This window comes from Mustela lutreola, chromosome 2 (genome assembly GCF_030435805.1).
Source record: "Mustela lutreola isolate mMusLut2 chromosome 2, mMusLut2.pri, whole genome shotgun sequence".
Taxonomy (NCBI): Eukaryota; Metazoa; Chordata; class Mammalia; order Carnivora; family Mustelidae; genus Mustela; species Mustela lutreola.
In genome coordinates this window covers 2,004,509-2,025,594 of record NC_081291.1, presented here as the reverse complement: position 1 = coordinate 2,025,594, position 21,086 = coordinate 2,004,509, and the positions used below count along the sequence as shown (strand labels likewise).

The window sequence follows — 21,086 nt, the reverse complement described above, 5'->3', positions numbered from 1 at the left end:
ATCCTCAAGCATGTCTGTGAGGTAAGAGAAAACCTCTGCCCCAGGTTCTTAGCAGAGCTCCTGAAATCCTTATAAATTTTGGAGTCATAAGAGCAACCAGGAGCATCTTTTATGCTTATGAGGTGTCTGGGTGGCTCGTGAATGGGCGCTGGTCGCCAGAAAGACCAAGCCATGCCCCAAGCTGGGAGTTCTCAGCCCACACCACACCCCTCCTGTCTCAGGAGAGGGTCTAGGCTCACAGTTAACCATGGACTATGCCTGGGTGAGGACACTTCTAAAATCCCAGCAGGATGGGGTGCAGAAGCTTCTGTGCTCAGGACCCTCCCCTACGTGTACCTCTTCATCTGGCTGTTCACCTGTTCCACGTATTGTATTCCTCCATAAACTGGTAACTGCTAAGTGTTTGGTCCCTAGGTTCTGTGAGCAGCTCCAGCAACTTAATCCAAGGAGGGGGTCATGGGAAGCTCTGACCTGTAGCCAAGTGGGACAGCTGTGGGGGACCTGAGGCTCTAGGAGACTGAACCCCAGCTTCTGGGGTCTGATGCTGCCAGAATTGAGTTGGACTGTAGGACGCCAGGCTCCAGCTGCAGACTGGGGAAACAGCTGCATAGCCAATGACCAGAAGTGTCAGAACTGAAGTTTTCTGTGTCAAAATGGAACAATGTAGGAGAACCAGAGAGGCTTTCCAGATACAGTGTCTGGTAAAAACAGAAAAGGATCCTAAAGAAAACGTTCTAACATGCTCCTGGATGACAGGAGAGTGGAAAGGCAGAAATGGAAGAGTGGCGTGTGTTCTCTGGAAGAAAACCGTCCGCCGAGCATCAACCCAGACTTTTCATGACGTTCCACGAATTCCCAAACCAGGCCGGACTTTGGTTTTGAACGTATGAAAAACTATGTCAAAAAACTGAAATTGAAGGCAAGTGTCTATGAGTAGCCAAGTTTTCTACGAACAAGGGGGAAGAGACTTTCCCTAAAACACATCACGTTGTGAGTAACAACGGAATGCGGCAGGTGGGCAAGAAGCCACTGAGCCAGGTTTGCCTGCTGAGGGCCCAAGGCTCCAACCCAGCAAGCTCTGGCCAGTCCCCCGCAGGCACCGCCCAGCCCTGGCAGGCTCCTCCCAGTCCCCATAAGCACAGCCCACTCCCATCAGGCTCCACCTAGCCCCCCCCCCCAACCCCCACTTTCCTGGCAAGCTCTAACCCAGCAGGCTCTGCCCAGTCCTGGCAGGTCCTGCCCAGTCCCTGCAGGCACCGCCCACTCCAGGAAGGCTCCGCCCAGTCCTCCCAAGACACTGCCCACTCCTGGCCTCTGCCCCAGCAAGCACTGCCCAGTCTTGGCGGGCTCTGACCAATGGTGGAAATGTTGGACACCTTCCCACAGGAGGTGGGGCCAAAGGTTATCTATGGGGGATGATCAATGTCTTTCATACCAACTTCATGCAGAAAAAACAATTTAATGCAGATTTTATAAGCAGAACACTTGCAGAAGGAGGTAATACAAATGTACTAGGACTTGCTATTACCAAGTTTTCTAATATAAAGGGAAAAGGAATAAGTTACAATCGAAAGCACTGTCAATCACGATTCTCTTAAAATTCAGAGGAGTCCATTCAGCAGCACCCAACAGAGTGCAAAGGAAAACCGCCCTCCAGGAGAAAATGCCTGCACTGCCTAAAAATGACAAAGGACTCGTGTCCAGAGTACGTAAAGAACCCATAAATCAATACACACACTAGAGGTGGGAACATGGCAGGAGACTCTTCCACACAAGCATGCTCAGCCTCAATTACAGGAATTCAGAATTAGACGTGCATCCTAAGGGGGAGACTCTGGCTCACACATTAGATGGACAAAAATACCTCCGGCATTTCGAGGTGCCAACAGCACACAGGATTAAACTGCATACAGGCCCGCATCATTTCCTAGGAAACTAAATTAGCCATAATCTACAACCCACAATTCTTCTCTCCAGTGTAGAAACACTGAGTTGCATTTTGCACTTGGAAACAAAAGTAAGAATGCAGTAGCAGTGACCAGTCAAGAACCGCACAGGAGACACCCCGAGGCCCGTGTAAGACCCAGGAAGGCGGACTGAACTCTGGGACCCACGCAGCAGACGCCTACGCGAGCGACACAGACCAGGGCTGCGGAGCCACCCGGCAGCCGCCACGGTAATGACCACACGGGCCCCGTTCCCTTGAGCAATTTCAACAGAGCCAAAATCAAGCCATCCACGCTCGGTGAGGGAAACGGAGCGAGAGCTGCGAAGGAAAAGCAGCAGAACAGCAGTCCCGGGGGCAGCACCCTAGGAGCTGCTCACACCAGATGGTGAAAATCTTACCCTGCAAACGCGGCACAGAAGTCTGCAGGGCTCGCCAGCACTGGCGTCACCCGGCAGGAAGGTGCGGAACCCCCTGCATCTTCCCCCCAAGCCTGATGAACAGGGACACTTCCTGGACTGAGACACTTTTCCCCCGGGGGGACATTCTCTGGATAAGCCCCAGAATAACACGAGAATCCGCAGGAAAAGGAAGACGTAACCCTCTGGCCGCCCGCGCCGCTCCAGGGGAAGCAAGGACGCAGAAAGCATTCAGGCTTTTTCCACCTGCTGCACCTAAGGCTGCCTGAGAGCGAGCTGTCCACGCCGAGCTGGGCGGGGACAGTGCGGCCACGGGGCTCGGTGACAGGCAGGCTCTCCCTGAGCCCGGAGCTCCTGGGCAAACGTCCTGGAGGTGAAAGGCATGCCCTCCCCCACTCTGGGGGGTGTGGGAAACGGCGGCTGCAAAAAGGGCCCCAGCCCCCTTCCACCAAGCCAGGACTCACGGGAAGTCCCCCTTGTCCATCCGCCCCACGGCCGGCCACAGACACCCCAAATCCACACTCTGGGCCACACCCACGATTCGCTCAGCGGCCGGTCCCCACGGACCCGAGGTCACAAAGTGCTCGCTGTTCCAGGGCTGCTCTGGCTTCTCTCCTTCCTCCGGACCCTGACCGTGGGCTGCCGCCTGCCTGAGCCACGGACAGCCCCTCCCGTGGACAGGCTGGCCTCAGGGAGCCCCAGGTCGGCACCACGCCTGGCCATGCCTGCGCTTCCTTACTCCTCTCTAGAAAAGAAACCCCCTCCTACACAGCTCCTGAGACGCTAGTCTGGCGGGTCGTCTGCTCACAGCGGGGGTCGCACTGAGGTAGCCCCGCCCCCAGCGCCACAGTGCCCGCCCCCCAGGCTTCGCCCTCATTCTTCTCAATACACGTCTCTCCTCCCTAAATTCGAATGTTTCATCAGACACCGGTGTGACCAGCTGCCCAGCACTGTCCCTTTCCCGCCCGCACCTGACCCAGGCTACTGTCCTCCCCACAGGCCCTGGGCTGCAGGGGGGCACTGGAGCATGCACAGAGCTGGTGAAAAAGGCCCTGGGCCCCTGAGCCACGAGGCCTTCCTTCGGCGTGGGGCCGATCCTGACCCGGGGCTTTCCTGCTCAGCCACAGGACACAGAAAAGTACAGCTCTGGCAGTGGGTCCCTGGAGACTCTGGAGGATGTGTGACATCGGACCTTGTCTCCGCTGGAACTTCTCTGCAACCAAGTGCCTCAGCCAAGCCCGTATTTGAGTTCACCTCCCAGGTCCACCATGGGTTCCCCGACCCTGATTCCCAGGTTTACGGCCCCGTGGGGAGTGGTCCCCGCCTCCCTCCAGCAGGCAGGGACTCAGGTGCTCACGGGATTCCCAGCACGCTGGGATGGGGCAGGAGGTTGGAACCCCACCCCGACGCCAGACAGGCACTTGGATGGGACGCCGGGACCCACACAGGACGCCGGGACCCCACCCCGCGGGATGGGACCCCTGGGCCCACTCGCGGGGATGCGACAGGACGCCGGAAAGCACAACACGGCCCACCGCGGGTTATCGGGTGGGACCACAGGGCTCTCACGAGGAGGGGGGAAAGGATGCCGGGACCCCCACCCCTGACCCAGGATAGAGACTCGGGTCGGGCCCGCAGGACGACGACGAGGACGGGGGACAGGACGCCGGGACCCCCACCCCTGACCCAGGATAGAGACTCGGGTCGGGCCCGCAGGACAACGACGAGGAGGGGGGACAGGACGCTGGGACCCCCATCTCTGACCCAGGATAGAGACTCGGGTCGGGCCCGCAGGACGACGACGAGGACGGGGGACAGGACGCCGGAAGCCCACCCCGCGGCCGAGGGCGGAGACTCCGGACGGGACCCCCAGGGCCTGGAGACCGAGACCCACCGCCACTTGCGGCCAGATGCAGCCCCTCCCCGTGTCGCCCGGGCCCGCGACTCACCATCTCGGGGCTCCGCTCCGTGCTCTCCAGGACTCCTCCACGCGGCAGTGCAGCCGGGTCAAGTGGGCGCTGCGCGCTCGGCACACCTCGGCCGGCTCCCGGCAGCTGAGCACCAGCCCGCGGCGCACGCAGACAAGCGTCCGAGAGGGCGGGGTCCCGCCCCCCAGACCCGATTGGACAGTTTCCGGAGGCCGGGCCTTTCACCGCGATACATGCCCCCGCGCTCCGATTGGGCGTTGATCCATATCCTGCAAAGTGACTGGATAGGAATACAGCGAGCGCCCCGCGGCCCTGATTGGACATTGCTCCGAACTCCGCGAGCTCGTACGGTGATCGGACAGCCTGCGGCTCCTCCCGTTCTGATTGGTCGTAGTCTAGGCACCGTCCCCCCATGGCCCCTAATTGGGCAGAAGTCCGAGGCCCCGCCTCCCGGATGCAGAGTGAGGCTTGCGGTGTGCGGGCGTCCAACCTGCCTGCCCCGAGGTTGACTCCCCGCGCAGGGCAACTCCGGCCGGCTGACCCGCCTGCGACCTCCTCCCGCACCGGGAGTCCAACTCCGTTTCCCCTCGCAGCCTCCCTTGTGCGGCGCCCCCATCGGGATTCGACAGAACAGAACCGTCCGTGGTCGGCACCGGGATGAGGGGACGTGCACCTGTCCTCGGTATTCAAGCACAACCCCGGAGCCAGTGACGTCACCGTGGGAAGGCGAGGCCTTCTTGGGTTGGGGCCTGACCTGCGACCCCGCGAGGCCCCGCCCTCCACTCTCTCAGGGATCCCGAGGCCCAAGCCTGCAGGGTCGCAGCTGGGACACGTTGGAAGACGGGTGTGCGCGTTGTACCCTGCCAAGAAGGGAGGGCAGGTCCAGTCTGCAGCCGGTCCCTGCGAACGTGGACTGTAGGGCGCTGTCGCCTTTGTTAGGTCGGGACGTGGTACGGCGGGGACAGATCCCGGACACCGCGGGGCACCGAGCTGCGGACTCCTGATTTCGGCGCAGGTCACGATCTCAGGGTCAGGTGGCCTCCGGATCCTGCTCGTCCCTGTCCCGCCCCCTCGGCCACTCCCCGCCCTCACTGCTCTCGCTCGCTCTCAGATAAATCAAATCTTGAAGAAAAAAAAAAGGAAAGGAAAAAAGGCATGAGCTTATGGTCTGGGAATTGTGTCTTCCTTTTTCAAACAAACTTGAGGACAGTACAGCCAGGAAACGAGGCCTCGTGGCGGCCGCCGAGCAACTTTTTTCTACAGAATAGACTCCTCTGTATCTTCACGGAAACGGACTCTCTCCCCGGTGTCCTGTACTTCTGCGATGCCCTCGCAGCGCGTCACGTGACCCTCCGTTCCCTTTTGTGGGTGACAATTCTAGGTCTGTGTCCCTGCTGCACTCTGTTCGTCTGTCCGCGCCGGCGGGCCTGGAGCGGTAACCCACGTCCGCGGGTGTTGAACAGCTTCTCACCTCGCGTTCATGCACACGTGTCTGCTTCCATTTAGGTAGCTCGGGGATACTTGGGTCACATTTTAATTCCATGTTTAACTTCTTGAGGAACCACCACGCTTTTCCCCACATCGGCTCCCGGTTCACATTCCCATCAGCCAGGCGCAGGGGGTCCCAATTCCCCACATCCTTGATGAGGCTTGTTTTCTGAATTCTGGATCCTAGCCCTCCCGGTGAGTGGAAAGTGGTATCCCCTCATGGTTCGGACTTGTGTTTCCCTTAATGGGAAGGGTGCTTTCCCGCGTTTATGGGCCATCGCTACAAAGAAAATGTGTTGGCAAGTTTTTGTTCAGTGCTTAACTGCATTGTTTGAGTTTTTGTATGCACATAAGACTTCTTTGTGTATTCTGGATACTAAAATCCTACGTATGTTATTTGTGGATCTGTGCTCCCATTATTGGGGTGTCCTTTCAATCTCTTGATAGCAACCTTTGACACCCCAAATATTTTAATCTTGCAGAAACCTAATTTACCTACTTTTCCTTGTGTTGCTTGTGGTTTTCCTTTCCCATTTAAGACCTTACTAAATGCAAATTCATGAAGATTTCTCCCTGTGTTTCTTTCACTCTTGGGTTTCCCAGGCCAGCTTCTTTATTTTATTTTATTTTATTTTTTTTAAGATTTTATTTATTTATTTGAGAGAGAGAGACAGTGAGGGAGAGCATGAGCGAGGAGAAGGTCAGAGGGAGAAGTAGACTCCCCATGGAGCTGGGAGCCCGATGCGGGACTCGATCCCAGGACTCCGGGATCATGACCCGAGCCGAAGGCAGTCGTCCAACCAACTGAGCCACCCAGGCGTCCCCCAGGCCAGCTTCTTTAGGGCTGGGGATACTGTGCAGAGTTGTCTAAGGCCTGGAACTGAGATGCATTTGATAACGCACATGTCCCTAGATAATCGTTCATCATGAAAGGTCAGGAACTGAAAGACAAAGGAGTTTCTATTTTATGAGACTGACGCGCTGCCTACTGCGCTAAGGAGGCAGGTAAGGAGTTTCTATTTTAACTGATGACCTTTGATTTCTATGTGAATATACTTCTACGCTCCCACCCTTTCAACATGGGGAGTGTTTAATGCTTGATCATATTAGGGTAGGTCCCTTCACTTCATCATTCAAAAAGAATGGCTATTTTCTCACATTTGTTCTTATTTATAGAATTATACAATGGGATTTATGAAGTTTCAGGGGGAAAACTGGTTATAATATTGGTGGAATTCTATTAAAATCATTCAGCTCTCTGGTAATTATACACATCATGGCAACATTGATTAATCATTTCTTAGAATATGCACCAGATTTGCATCTGTTTTGGTCTTTTTCGATGTCAGTGAATATAACTGCACAATGTCCACATTAGGTTCTCTTCCTTCATAAGATTTACTTCGATGCTTGAATAACTTTTTTTTTTAAGATTTTATTTATTTATTTGATAGACAGAAATCACAAGCAGGCAGAGGCAGGCAGAGAGAAGAGGAAGCAGGCTCCCCACTGAGCAGAGAGCCCGATGTGGGGCTCGATCCCAGGACCCTAAGATCATGACCTGACCTGAAGGCAGAGGCCTTAACCCACTGAGCCACCCAGGTGCCCCTGAATAACTTATTTTAACTTTTATACATGTCACCCTTTATACTATTTTTTTCATAGTGATTAGAAATGGAAGGACATCCTGAGCACATCCTCGAAACCTGTTAATTATCTTTTCTCTTTGATGACTGTGAAAGCTTGAGGTTCTATGTACACATTGGCTTTGGCTATGAAACAGGATAAGGTCCTTTCGTCCACTGTAATTTTATACCCACATGTCCTGGTTTTGGCTGGGAGATCTACCATTCTGCTGAAGGGGACCGGAGTGATGGGTATTCATTATGTACATACAATTCTACTGAGCAAGTGACTCTAAGAACATTTACATATGCATTCTTGCATATACTGCATTTTGGAGATGCCCTTCAAGAGGACTGGATAACTTCCTTCATCTCTACCCTCCCCTACCCTGAGATACATGTGAACAATTAGCCTCCAAGCGAATGGCTCACTGATACACACCTGAAGCGTCTCTTAACTAAGGTTTTACTAGCCGGTAATAAATGACCTTTTCCTAACCACAGCTAGCCCCTCTCAAGGACCTGGGAAACCTGGTAACAAATTCCTTAGACAGATGTGCTATCCCTAAGTCCATCCCAACTTGAAAGTCTATCATCAGGCAGTCCTCACAACCCTAGGGCAGCTCTTTCTGCCCACAGCTCCTATCACCATGCTTTTTAAACCACTCTCTGCACTGAAGACATTTCAAGAATTCTCTCTCGACCACAGTTCACATCTTTCTGGCACTGAAATACGGGGCTTGATTCTTCTCACCTGGACTCCAAGCCTCAGTGCAAACTTGGCTTGCAAATTCCTTCCCTTCCTTTACTTCCATTTCAGCGACGTTTCAAGGAGTTGGTCCATTGCTCAGGCTGCAATCCTGTAGCCCACGGTTACTGTTGGGGCGGGGAAAGCCTGCCTCCTGGCTAGAAGTTAGTGCCAGAGCTGGAATGGTTTGATGCCCTCTCTTTATTCCTGTCCTTAAACAAAGTTGTCTGTCTTGGGCACAAGATAGCCAAGTAAGTCACCATGACAGTTGCCGATCTTAAGACTCCCATGTGAGGTTTCCTCCTCGTTGGTCTACTGTGATCCCTTCACATACTTCATCGAGCTGCTTTTGGCCATGAGACTTTTGCTCAGAACTGGACAAAACCAGTAACTGATTAAATTGAAACCCAACAAGGAGGTTTCCTAGGGAAGTTTGCTGTAAAGACTACATGTGTTGAAAGTCCACTTAGAACATCACGGATTCGTGTCTTTTGTTTTCGGCAACATCTCCTATGCTTCTGTGAGGGTAATACCATTACCCGAGCAACACATGATTGAACAGCTGGAAATTGGAATGGGCCCCCCAACAATTTTGTAACTCAAGGAACACCATGACCTATTCTGCGTGGATGAGATGGTAAAATCACTCCTGGAGCCAGTGGGTGCCCCCCTCCATGCAGCTGACTGCGGACTGATGGACGTAATGGGTGGCCTCACGACGCTTATGATGGGACTGGCTGATGCACTTGGGGATGCCCTATGTCTGGGACAAGTCTTCTCCCACTTCCCAGTAACTCCTCAAGAGGGAAGAAGAGGGCTTCTTAATGGTTTTAACCCTTAGCCATGATTTGCCCCAGGAACTGCCTCTAGTGATAGAAAATGGCAAGTAGAGCCTTTAGCCAAGCCGACAGCAGCCACATTAAGCAAACCAGGTATGCACTAGGTGGAATACCCCAAAATGGGACAGTTAAGCCAAAAGGCAATTCTACGCTGGGGAAAAAAAGGAAACAGTGACAGCACGGGAACCAACAGCACACAGCAGTTACAGAGGCTACCATCAGAAGTTTGCTCACAAGTCAGTGTTCTCTAGGCCATGGGATGGGTTCACTACTGACTGGACAAGGAGGCCGGGAAGTACATGGCTGGCTCCTAACAGAGCCCAATGGCTGTGTGGCTCTAACCTTAGCCATGGCTTCCCCCAGGCCGGATAACCACTGCACTCTGGGTTTTGCCTCGATGGACAGACCCAGTATTAAAATCGTTATCAACCCAGCCAATCTTTCACGCTGAAAACAATGGTGGACTCGTGCTGTGTTTCACCGGTGACCACCTGGAGTCCACCTTTACTCCTCTTTAGGATGAAGAGTTTTGTTTTGCACAAGGAAGCTCTTCATAGCAGCCAAAGCCCTAAATGACACTCAAAATAGCATTTCCATATTAAAGACTGAAGTAACACAACTGTGCAAAGCACGTGTGCAACACAGAATGAAGTAACACAACTGTGCAAAGCATGTGTGCGACACAATGCAGGAGATGTCTTAGCTACTGCACAAGGTGGATCTTGTGCTGTGACAGAAACAGAATGCTGTGTACACATGCTGGCGTGTCCCAGTAGTATTTCTGGGTTCCCACCTGACCTGGATATTCAACAAGGCCCTTGAACAATCCCTCTCTTTCTTTTAGCAATGGCTGAACTCGAAACTATAAGAATTTTGGTCAACGGTGAAACCACTCTTATTTGGGCTTCTGCCTCTTCTTCCTTTTGTTACAATAAGTACACTTTGCTCTTTTATACCACGACTCTCCACCTGGTGCCAAGACCCCTTCAATGATGTTAGGTCAAGCCAGCAGATGATCCTCTCCACTAGGGCAGATCCGTACTTGTGGTCTCCCTCGGATGCAGCTGCCACTGCCTTCTTAAATGCTCTCTCTATATGTAAGTCCCTGGCCAACTGAATGGCGTCCACAGGTGGGGACACCTCTACAACCCCACGGAGCGGGAAGACGTCACAGAAGACCTTCCATCGTTGATAACTGTAAGATTTAAGGGTCACAACTGCTCAGGAGGAAGTGATGTGGAGAATTAATGCAAAAGAAAAATCCAATTTCCTGGCAACCTACAAACAAGTCCTTGAGATGGCCAGAGTGACATTCCTCTAGGAACTCACTGCCTCGATGTTCATACTTTGCTACAGGCAAAAAGCAACCTTAGCTCAACGTTAGCCCTACTTCCATGATCCTGTTAACCTCCTTGAAGATATAAATATTCCTCAGGAAACTCCCTTCAACTCTACCCCCAAGACATATATTAACAATCACCCTCCAAGCATAAGGCTCACTGATACAAAACCAAAAAGGTCTCAAGACTAAGGTTTTACTAGATAGCAATAAATGCCTTTTACTAGTAACAGCCAGTCCCTCAAAGTCCTTAAAACATTGATACCGAATTTCTTAGAGACTGATGCTAGCCATAAGTGCCCCTCAACTTGAAAATATATAACCGGCCAACTCCTCCTAACCTCAGGGCAGATTGCCCCATCGTTGGCTCCTGTCCCCATGCTTTGATAAAACTACCCTCTTTGCACCAAAGACGATTCCAAGTTCATTCTTGACCATCAGCCTCCAGACCCCATCTCTCTGGACCTGAGCTGACCTTCAGAACAACTCCTTTTGAACCTGACCTGTTCCTGTTGAAAGAGTGGGTTTTAGGAATTGCTTTTTGTTCTAAAGAAATGGGATCCCAGACATCAAAATGCTTTGAGGGTATCCCTCTGTCCCATCTTGTGGTGTCCTCTAGTGTTTTATTTACAAAAAACTACCTCTCCTCACATGCACTTCTAACTAAATGGACTAACTACACAAGAACGTAGAACATCAATAGTCCTTATGAGGAACTTCTGATCTCCCCAAATTGACCCTTATCAAAATTCAATTTAACAGGCATGACTACAGTTGTCAAAACCAGATCCAATGCCTGCTTCCATGGCTATTTGGGAGATTTCCAAACGCTATCAGGACCTTATGGTGCTTCTCTGCAAAACACCATTTCTAAATTCACAGAGGCGAGCCACTGAAAGGCATCAAAATGGCTTTTGATCCTCTTTGTCCCAATCTTCTTGAACACCTGGTGTTCAGACCAGGCCTCCAGTGTCCTCCTCCTCTTTTCCCTCTACCCAATCCTCATCTCCTGTAACCCACCCCCCACTTCTATTCTTTTTCTGAAGGTCCCTTTTCCTCAGATTCTCTTCCCAATCCTTCCTCTCCTGAACCTGTTAAAAGAGGCCCAATTGGGGGGCACGTGGATGGCTCGGTGGGTTAAAGCCTCTGCCTTCTGCTCAGGTCATGATCCCAGGGCCCTGGGATCGAGCCCCACATCGGGCTCTCTGCTCGGCAGGGAGCCTGCTTCCTCCTCTCTCTCTGCCTGCCTCTCCCCTACTTGTGGTCTCTGTCAAATAAACTCTAAAAAAAAAAAAAAAAAAAGGCCCATTTGGGGTTGCAAATAACCTCAATTCCCTGCATTCGAGACTGAACCATGAGCCACAGTTAGCATTTCCCAATGTGGCTGAGGAGCCCCAGAGGTGTGGTGAACAGTTATTCAAATTTATTTCTAGGAATTACTTCACATGCTTGTTGGTGAGGGCCAGGCTAAACACTTCTTAAGAAGTATTAAGGGAACAGCACATTGTCTGCAGGAACACTAGAACACTTGCTGGAAATACTACTGAGCAATTCTACTATCTTCCCTCAAGCCTGCTGAGTGGAACAAAATTCAGACTTCCACACAAAAACCCGATGGGCCTTTCAGGATGACTAAAACGGACTCCAAATTGTCTCTAAAGAAAAAGAAATTTTTTAAAATTTATCTGATAGAGAGAGATCAAGAGTAGGCAGAAAGAGAGGAGGAAGCAGGCTCCCTGCTGAGCAGAGAGCCCAATGCGGGACTCCATGCCAGGACCCCGAGATCATGACCTGAGCCAAAGGCCTGAGGCCCAACCCACTGAGCCACCCAGGCACCCTTTTCTTTTCCACTCAATTTTCAGCTGCGACATGTGAAACAGTTATGAAACCAGTACTTTCTGCGATTACGACAAAGAGTCAGGATACTGGAGAAAGCCTGTTACACATGTAAGGGCCGCAGACACCCGTATCCTTCCAGCTGGCCGCCCCAACATTCTCTGCATTCCCAAACCAGGGCTCTAAGGAACTGTGGGGGCTGTTCCCAGGGGTCCCTTTTAAACAACTGGTGGGACCATCTGCACATTGGGAATGAGTCTCTGCCCTTGACACCAGAACTACCCTCCTGGGGACCAACTCCCTCACACAAAACCCCTGCCTACAAGGACTGAAACAGCTCCAACAGTGGGCCCTCTTCAAAACATCTCCACAGGTCGCTTCCTGCCTCTCAGCCTCTTCTTTTCTGGGCCCTTGGAGAGATACTCACCTTCTTCCCCTCTGTTGCTTCTCCTCTCTTCATGTGTGCACCTGACGTTCCTTAGAAAAATAAATGCCAGAATCTGGTTCCCTCCAAATGGGCCCATAATTCCAGAACTGGGCAGCAGTGATCAAAACGATCAACCAGGAGAAGTGAACGACCTCCTGGCCTCTTCTGCACGTTCCGGCTCTGATGGCGCCATGGGGTCTGTTCCTACTGGATCTGCTACCTTATTTTTTATGGGCGACACGGTCAGCTGAGATTGGCAGAACCCACAGTATGCCTCATAAAGATAAAACTGTATTTTTCAAAATCTCTTGGGAGAATGAGACAATAGTCTATAAAGATGCACTTCAGGCATCAAGCCCATGATAGAAGATTAAAAGCGTTAGTGTCTCATGATCTCCCAGCACTACTCCATGTAACACGGTCTTCCTAGTGAGAAAACCCAATGGTTGGCAATGGACATCTATCTAGGACCTCTCAGCAATTAAGTAACGTTCCTGCCTCCACACTGTTGTTTCTAACCCCACGGACCACGGACATCTATTGCCACTAGAGGAAATTTTCCATCGTAACTCACCTATGCACTGGATTTGGGATTCCAGCTGGTAAGTGTAGCAAGTTTTTGCTTCCACTTGGATAATACCCACAGTCATGCCGCAGGGAACCGCAGAATCTTCTGTACTTTCCAAGGACCCCTAAGGCAGCTCTGGATGGCGGACAATCTTCTGTGTCTCTACTTTGACACACTATGGAGACAATTTCATTCTGTGCCTTTCAATGGAAGGCATCATCTACTTGTTGAAACTTTTAATTTTAAAGGCACATAAAGTCTCAAAAAATTAAAGTTCGCTCAAACTCAAGATAAACACATAGGATATCTGATCGTGGAACCAAACCACAATGGGATCCAGACAAAACCCCTCATCCTTAATGCAGACACATCATGTTTTGCATCCTGGTGGCATTTTACATGTTACCCTTCTAAGGAAGAAAGATTGTTTTCATAGTTTACTAGTAGGAATTTTAAAAAGCATGAAGGTAGTAAACATTATCTTGGGTGTGCTTCTGGGAATCCTTTCTCTTTGTAAGATGTTATTTGATGACTACTTATTTTACATGATCTCTACATAGACTGTGGGGATCTAACCCACAATGCCAAGACTGAGAGTTCCAAAATCCATCGACCTAGTCGTCTAAGCACCTGCAAATTCTTTTGAAGGTCTGAGACAGCAATACTATCCCATTTGATGTCCAACCCAACAGGGTGAGTTACACTCTCTCCTTTTGCCAAGAGTAAAACCACAAATACTAGTCCAACTGGTATGCTACTGGGGTACCTCAGGACTGTGGAATATTATGGAGACCATGAAATGTTGTTACATCCAATGTCAATAAAACTGAAGAGCCTCCCTTGCCTAAAATTTATGATATGCTGTATTTTGGCCGGAGTTCTGGGTATTATTGGTACTGGGCACACCAGACTTTGGCTCCTGGGGTCCAGAAGAATGCACCTCACTGATATTTCCACCACAATCACTGACCGCAGGAAAAGCAAAGCAAAACAAAACAAAACCAGCAATCCTGAGCAATGGTCAAAATCACATTCTTAGAAGTGATATATGGAACAAAATCAACCAAAGACACCAAAAATAACTCTCAGAAGAGATGAAAACAACATAAAAATTTAACAACTGCTCAATAAAAGGAGAGAGCTTAGGTGAAAACATGTATTGCAATAATGAAGATAGAAAATATAGAGGCGATTCAGAGTCAAGAAATTCCGGTTATTAGCAACAGAGAACAGAAAAGAACTTTCAACAATCAAAAAGTCTCATGTGATGATCATAGATTGGGAAGTTTGGGGAATATAAACTTCAAGTTTTTTTCTAAAATTATTTAAAGTTGTACACACACACCCCTCCCATATACACATTCTTATCAACGTGAGTTTAAATGACATTGTAATGGAAAAGAACCGTGTTTTATATAACCAGGTGATTACTTCAAGTCTGACACAACAAAGTGCATGTCGTACAGACATAGAAGACAAAGGACACTTAGCACCATGAGTGTTCATATCAGAAACACGAACTAGAAATTAGACACTTCGCATTTCTATCATGGAGGAGGCACTTGCAAAAATAAAGCCATGTTTGCAACAATGAAATGATTTCTCTCCTGCCACAATTGTCGTGAACAAAATACATGACGTTCTATACAGGAAGTGTTCCCCAAACTGTGTCCATTAGGGTTTGTCTCCAGTATATTGGCTCTCATTTAAAAGATGATTTTAGGGAGATTAAATGCTTTCCCTTAGTGTCTGTACTCCCAGATTGAGGAAGGTTTTTCCATGGTTCTTAACTTCACAGGGTTTCACATCACTGTACTCTCATAAGCATCCCCAAAGATTAGAGGGACACCTGAAGGCGTTCCCACAGCGTAGACATTCACACAATTCCCGTCTAGTGTCATCACAGATACTTGCAGTTCTGTGTGATACTGGAATGTCTTACCAGAGACCGCAGATTCACAAAAGGTCACCGTCCACTGTGATTCCTCACGTGTTCCTGAAGGGAGTCGTGACCAGTGAGGTTCTCTCCCCAGTGTGTGTCTTCATATGCCCTCGAAGGGATGAGGGAAACTTGTATGCTTTCCCACACTCCTTACATTCATAGGATTTAACTGTGTTGTGCGTTTTCAAATGATCTTGAAAACACTGAGGCTGACTGAACGCTTTCCGACACTCTGTACACTTAAAAGGTCTCTCCCCAGTGTGTGTCCGTGTGTGTGCTTCCAGGTGCGATGGACTCCTGAAGGCTTTGCCACAGTGGTGACATTCATAGGGTCTCTTCCTAGTGTGTGTCCTCATATGTACCCGCAAGGACGCAGCACAGGTGAAGGCTTTCCCACACTGCTGGCATTTACAGGGTCTTTCCCCACTGTGTGTCCTCATATGAGCTCGTAGGTTTCCAGGAGAGGTGAAGGCTTTCCCACACTGCTCACATTTACAGGGTCTTTCCCCAGTGTGTGTCCTCCTATGTACTTGCAGGCGTCCAGGAGTCGAGAAGATTTTCCCACACTGCTGACATTTGCGGGGGCTTTCATCATTGTGTGTCCTCATATGTGCTCGAAGGTTTGCAGGAGACTTAAAGGCTTTCCCACACAGCTCACATTTGAAAGGTCTTTCCCCAGTGTGTGTCCTCGTATGTACCTGTACGTCTCTGTGGCACCTGAAGGCTCTTCCACACTCCTTACATTCATAGGGTTTCAGGATACCGTGTGTGGCCATGTGACGTTCGAAAGCTCGATGCTTTCTGAAAGTTTCACCACACTCCTTACATTCCAAGTGTCCACCCTCGGTGTGCCATCTCACAGTATGTACTACAAGAGTGTGGTGACGAATGAAGGCTTTTCCACAGTGCTGACAATTATAGGGTCTCTCTCCACTGTGCTTCCACATGTGTTCTCGCAGGCATGAGTTATACCTGAAGGTCTTCCCACACTGCTGACATTCATACAGTCTCTCCCCCGTGTGTGTTGTCATATGTTCTCGCAGATTTCCAAGATATCTGAAGGTCTTCCCACACTGCTGACATTCATAGGGTCTTTCCCCAGTGTGCGTCCTCATATGGACGCGCAGGTTTGTGTAATCCCGGAAGGATCTGCCACACCGGTTACATTCATAGGGTTTCACGGTACTGTGGGTGATCATGTGGCGTTTAAAATGTTCAGACTTCACGTAAGTTTTCCCACACTCCTTACATTCGTAGGGTCTATCCCCAGTATGTGTCCTCATATGGACTCCAAGGGCTGTGTGATATCTAAAGAGCTTGCCACACTCCTTACACTCATAGGGTTTCTTGACATTGTGTGTGGTCAAGTGATGTTCAAAAGGCAGATGCTTCCTCAAACTTGGCCCACACTCCATACATTCCAAGGTTCTGTCCTTCTCATGTCTTCTCATGTGTGCTTCAAGGGAGTCATCACCAGGGAGGGCTTTCCCACATTGCTGACATTTACAGGGTTTTTCCCGAGTGTGTGTCCTCACGTGTCTTTGTAGACGTGAAGAAGACTCAAAGGCTTCTCCACACTTCACACATTCATAGGGTCTCTCCCTACTGTGAGTTCTCATGTGACGTGTAAGGTAGGACTGATACATGAAGACTTTCCCACACACGTCACACGCATGGACTCTCTGTCCACAGTGATCCTTCACATGACCCCGAAAGGATGACCTGCAAATAAAACTTTTTCCACATTTCTGGCACTCTAAAGATTGTTTACTACAGCGACTCTTCAAGTCTCTCTTCAAAGCTCCCCCAGTGTCCTGAGGTTCATAAGGTTTCTCTCCAAGGCCTGTGTCCACGTGAAGGCTAGGGCTCGAGACACAGCTGCTGGCTGACCCACGTTCCTCACGGGGACTAGGTTTGTGTCCAGGGTGGGATCTTTGTGGATTCTCAGGGAAAGAACCATCTGTGAAGGCTTCTCTACACGTGGCGCAGTGACAGGACTTATCTCCAGTAGGATAATCCTCATGCACGGTAAGACTTGTCATCTGCCTTCTGGTTTCTCCACATCGATTATCTTCACTGCTTTCACAGACCCGCTTCACCAAATGACCTCTGTTCAAAATGGGAAGGTACACTGTTATGGAATAATGATTTTAATTGATCTCTTTATTAATGATCTACTGATCCATATTAATGATTACTTGATACATAATGGCCGTCTTCAGTGAACGGCTGTGTTTGTGGCACTGTCTCCATGGTTACAGTGAAACAAGCTTAATGTACTGGCTGAAGACTGAAATACTGACAGAACACTCTAGGTTTCTCAGATGTTGGTTTTCTCACCATTATTTCCAACTGAATTAGTTTTCAGATGTTCAGTATCTAGAATGCATTCATTAAAACTTCTTCATGTGAAAGTCTGGATCATACCATTACTGAGGTGTGCTCTCGGCGATCCTATGATCTCAAGTTAGTCTCACCGTCCGCCCTGAGCCCCTCCTTCTCCTGTATGAGTGTGACTTACCTCAAACACCTTTCCTCGGTTTGGGTCTGATCTCCACTGTTAGGAAATTTCCAGTTTGCTCCAAAAACAGAGCACAAATCATTTCTTGCAAATAAGATGGTCTCGGCTTCACTGGGGAGCTCATTCTGCAGAACATTCTGCTGAGGACTTGATGCACTCCTTTTATCCTGACTTATATCAACTGCAAAAATTAGGAGCAAAGTTCAATTTCTTGGGAATGACCTGATGTTTGAAGGTAGGAAAACAGGCTATAAGTTGATTTCTAGTCATTACTGATCCCAAAATGGAAACGAGGTTCATCAGGAAGAATAGACAAGTAACCAAAGAAAAATCCTCAGGACCCTAGTGATTTGGGACTTTGGCAATAAGAGGAAAAGTCTATGTAGGGCAGCCTATTTACTCAGAAATACTTCAAAATCCATGGCGACTAATGTGGAGGGAAGTATTATCAGAAAAGTAGAAAAGAACTGGGCAAGATACATAGCTTCACACCCTACTTCTACAAAGGAACACAGAAAGGCTTGCCCCGTGGGCAAGGATGGATGAAATGTCTGACAGGAGGCCAGGGGAATGACAAAATCACCCTTCTCAGCACAAGGACGGAGTCCCGTTTCTAACGGACATGCACAAATGCTGTTCCCTTCTCCCTTCTCCGACGAAGGGCTGCTGGACCATTCTGAAGGCACTGAGGCCATCGGGGGAGCCTGCCTGCACTGCCCCAGCTGCCACTGGGAGGTCGGTCGGTGGGTGTGGCCGCCGAGAGCTCCCCTTGAACAGCCCAGCAGGGGGTAGGATTTGAAGGGCCATAAGCAGTCTGGAAGATGGGCTCTTTATTCTTCGAGTTCATTGCTGATGGTTAAGTGTGGACTTTTTCTTCTTCTTGCTGGAAGCATAGTGACCACTCATTTTATGGTCAGGTCCCAACACGGTGTTTCAACAATCATCCGCATCACAAAATTCTTGCCACATTAAGTGTAATTAAAATCTGTCACTATGGAAAACTAATACAATATTGTGACTGTATTCCCTCTGCTGTACTTTCCATTCCCACATTTAGTTTTGTGTGTCTGTGTGTGTGTGTTCCAATATTCACTGTTTCTACCCCACACCCAGTGCCCCACGCAACAGTGCCCTCCTCCATTCATTCGCACCTTCGGTAAGTGCCGCTCTGGACCACTCAATCCCCTTCATCTATTTCTCCTCTCCCTCCGTACCCTCCAGTGGCACAAACACCAATTTCTTCTTGATAGTTTTAAATCTGTTTCTACTTCCTGTTATTTGTTCATTCACTTTGTTATTTAGATTCCACACATAAGTAAAATATGGTGTTTGTCTCTCTGACTTATTTACGTGGAAGAAAACCCGCTAGTTCCATCCACATATTCACCAACGGGAAGACGTCATCCCTCTTCCACGGCGGGGCAATCGTCCCTTATATGCGTTTTCCACATGTTCATTATCCAGTTCTCCCACTGACGGATGTGCGGGTCCCTTCCGTATCTTGAGTACTGCAAGTAACGCTACGATGAACGTCAGTGTTTTTGGTGTGGGTAAATGCCCAGAAGTAGAATTACGGACGATATGGTCCTTCTGTGGTGTTCTGTAGAAACTCCGTACTGCTTTCCATGTGGGCTGCACCAATTTACCTTCCCACCAGCAAAGATGAGTTTCCTTTTCTCCACATTCTCACCAGCACTTGTTGTCCTGTTGTCCTTGTCCTTATACAGCCAACCTGGCTGCCATAAGGTGGTATGTCACTGCTGATTCGATTTTGACTTCCCTGATTATTTTCTTTTAAAGATTTTATTTATTTATTTGACAGAGAGAGAGATCACAAGTAGGCAGAGAGGCAGGCAGGGAGAAAGGGGGAAGCAGGCTCCCCGCCGAGCATAGCCTGATGTGGAACTCGATCCCAGGACACCGAGACCATGGCCTGAGCCAAAGACAGAGGTTTAACCCACTGATCCCCTCCAGGCACCCAGTCCACATCTCTCTTACCAGCTTGTGCTGCTTGGGACAAAGATGTTCCATCAACCACTCATTGTTCATTGCCTCCGGGTATTTTGTGATTCCTCCCTGACCTTCTCTGTTGACCCACTGGTGTTAGTAGCATGCTGTTTGGCCTCAATATATTTTGCTTATTTTTTTTTTTTTTTGGTAAAGATTTTTGAAATTTATCTGTCAGAGTGAGTAGAGAGGGGGCACACACAGGGGAAGCCACAGGCAGAGGGAGAAGCAGGCTCCCCACTGAGCATGGGACCGTGACCCACGTGGGAGGTAGACATTTGACCAACTGAGCCAGCCAGGCATCCCAAGCTGCTTCCTGTTCTTATTACTGACATGTAATTTCATGCTGCCATTCTACAAAAGCATGCCTCCTAAGATCGCAGTCTTCATAAATTTACTGAGACTCATTTCGTGGTCTAACATACGAACTATCCTGGACAATGTTCCATGTGTCCTTGAAAAGAACGTGAATTCTGCCATTTGGAATGGAAAGATCACTATGTCCACCTGGTGCGATGTCACTGAAATCCATTCTTTACTGATTTTCAGTCTGGGTGTTCTATGCAGGCACGTTAGTGGAGTGTTAAATCCTCCCACAACTATTTACTATAGTCACTTTCTGCCTCTATTTCTCCTAATATTTGCTTTCTATATTTAAGCATTCCCATTGGTTCCCATTATATTCAACTGTTCAACTGTTCTTGTCTAATATGTCTATCGTCATGCATGTCATGGCAGTCTCTGTCTTGTCACAGTCTTCTTTATGACGCGTACTGTATCTCATGTAAGTATTTGAGCTCTACTTTTTAGCCCACTCCTATTTTCGTGGAGAATCTATTTTAGTCCACTTGACTTTCAGTCCATATTGTGTCTCCCTTTTAGGCAGACAACACATGGGTTCTTTTTTTTTTTTTTTTTTTTTGTCATTCAGTCAATGTATGTCTTTTGATTGGAGCATCTAGTCTGTCTACATTGAAAGTAATTACTGAGAAGCATGTACTTCTTGTAGTTTGTTAAATGCTTCTTTTTAAAATTTAAGATTTACTTATTTGAGAGAGAGTGAGAGAGAGAGCATGACAGAGCAGAGCTGGGTGAGGGACAGAGGGAAAAGGAGATGACTGCACTCTGAGCAGAGAGCCCATATGTGGGGCTGGATCCCTGGTCCCTGAAATCATGACCTGAACCAAAAGCAGATGCTTACCTGACTAAGCCACCCAGGTGTCCCTACAGCCTTTCTCGCTTCCTTTCTTTTTTTATAAAAGAAATATGTAAGCCCAATGTGGGGCTCAGACTCATGACCCTAAGACCAAGAGGCCAACGCTCTACCAGCTAAGCCAGCCAGGCTCCCCATATTTCACATTTGGTCCTATCTATGCATAAACCTAAAGATATAAATGATTTCACTACTTTGGTGTTTTAACCATCAGAATAGCTTTCTAAGTGACTTGTCTACT

The 21,086-nt window shown here is 49.0% G+C and overlaps 2 protein-coding genes across 2 annotated transcripts in view; both read right to left on the bottom strand.

The window, feature by feature from the left end:
- The window catches only part of LOC131823261 (zinc finger protein 555-like), a 36,918-nt gene extending 32,448 nt beyond the window's left edge, over positions 1-4,470 (bottom strand). Inside the window, exon 1 of the mRNA XM_059159380.1 lies at positions 4,314-4,470. Within this exon, the coding sequence (XP_059015363.1) occupies positions 4,314-4,316 (3 nt within the window). The 5' untranslated portion in view covers positions 4,317-4,470. The remainder of the gene's footprint in view (positions 1-4,313) is intronic.
- A 9,637-nt stretch (positions 4,471-14,107) lies between these two features.
- On the bottom strand, positions 14,108-20,953 carry LOC131823256 (zinc finger protein 14-like). Its single transcript, XM_059159372.1, has 2 exons — positions 17,626-20,953; positions 14,108-17,213 (listed from the first exon to the last, which is right to left on the bottom strand). Exon 2 carries the CDS (start codon positions 17,144-17,146, stop codon positions 15,149-15,151), a length of 1,998 nt encoding a protein of 665 aa, XP_059015355.1. The 5' UTR covers positions 17,147-17,213; positions 17,626-20,953; the 3' UTR covers positions 14,108-15,148.
- Between the last annotated feature and the right edge of the window lie 133 nt (positions 20,954-21,086).